Raw genomic sequence first — 1387 nt, 5'->3', positions numbered from 1 at the left:
AAGGGGGGGCGAGAGGAAGCGAGGAGGCTGCCTGCCTCGCTTCCTCGCCCCTCGGCCTCGCTTGCCAGAGCTTGCCGAAGACGCTTTGCATCCTCTCCTGGAGGGAGAGGGGAGCGGGCGGAGGGCTGCCCAGGGCGCAGGCTGGGGAGGGAAGTTTGGGCATCCCTCGGAGCCTCCTACCCGCATCTGCCAGCTGCTTGGGGGTCGGGAACGCCGCGGCGGCCCTACCATTTTCACCACAGCACAGGCAGCCTGGGGGAAAGTCAGGTTGAAGAGTTTGGCTTGATGCTGACCACCGGACTAGACTGAGCGCTTTCTTTCTTTTTTTCTTCTCTGCCCCGACGGTAGGATAGTTTCTTCCGTGCAGGCTGTGCTGGCCACAGGGTCTGGGATCATCATCATCCGCTCCTGCAACAACGTGATCACCGACAGGTAACGTCCTGTACCAGGTGAAAGACGTACTGATAACCGGGAGGAAATTCCCCAAGCTTCCACAGTTCAATGGCTCACAGGCTCTGGTTCTTTATCAGCACGTGCTGTTAGAAAAAGTTGGGCACCGTCAGTAGTTCCTTCCTTCTCTCCATTTTTTTCAGCATCTCCCAGCACAGGAAAAAATAAACTGAATGTAAATCGAATAAATGCTAAAGAACAACAGAGCCCTAGTCTGATTTTAAAAGTCGGCATGGTGGAGGACAGCGATTCAAGTTCTTTATGAAATCAGTAAGGGTAAAATGTATTCGGGACCAGCAGTTAGCGTAATGGCTATGTCGCTGGACTCCCATGTAGTCCGCGGTTCAAATCCTGGACCTGGTGGCTTAAACTCACATCAGGCGCATGTGCGTGCGTGCCCAAGATCCCGAGAGGAGAACGGAGGAGAAGGGATTGCAGTGTGGCCATCCCCCCTGGGGGGTGATTTCTCGCTTACTCTCTGTCTGTCTTTCCCGCCAGCGCATGCGCCCTATAGCAAAAACCCCTCCCAAAAAAAAAAAAGAAAAAAAAAGTATTTAAAAGTAGGAGTATGGCTTCTGGTTCTCCTCTATTATCTCATTGGATTCCTACCTTGGAGAATTCATTGGCCACGATGTGTCCAGCGTGGTTAGCAGAGCCTTTTCACGAAGGGAACAGATCCACTAGCCCCTTCCTTGCAAATGCTGCTCCCGTTTTTCCTTTGGATTTGCTAAGGGTGATGAAAAGGTTTCTGGTGCTTTCAGAAAACTCAGCCCAGTGGCAGGCCAGGAAATGTGCTTCTACCTGCAGCATCAGTGAAATAAATAATAAATGAGGACCAGAATGGTCTACTTTGCAGTATATAGACCTGGAGAGTGGGGGTGTTTTCCTTAACTTTTTTCTTTATTCTTAGTAAAACACATATGCACACACAGGAATG

The 1387-nt window shown here is 51.0% G+C and overlaps 1 protein-coding gene across 1 annotated transcript in view; it reads left to right on the top strand.

Annotated features, from left to right (window-relative positions):
* Positions 1-1387, top strand: part of TLCD3A (TLC domain containing 3A) — a 15619-nt gene that overhangs the window by 316 nt on the left and 13916 nt on the right. Inside the window, exon 2 of the mRNA XM_006167523.3 lies at positions 349-432. Within this exon, the coding sequence (XP_006167585.1) occupies positions 349-432 (84 nt within the window). The remainder of the gene's footprint in view (positions 1-348; positions 433-1387) is intronic.

The sequence above is a fragment of the Tupaia chinensis genome, unplaced genomic scaffold (assembly GCF_000334495.1).
Source record: "Tupaia chinensis unplaced genomic scaffold, TupChi_1.0 Scaffold144899_1, whole genome shotgun sequence".
Lineage (NCBI taxonomy): Eukaryota > Metazoa > Chordata > Mammalia > Scandentia > Tupaiidae > Tupaia > Tupaia belangeri.
The sequence above is the reverse complement of the archived record's forward strand: the minus strand, read 5'-3'. Positions and strand labels throughout refer to the sequence as shown.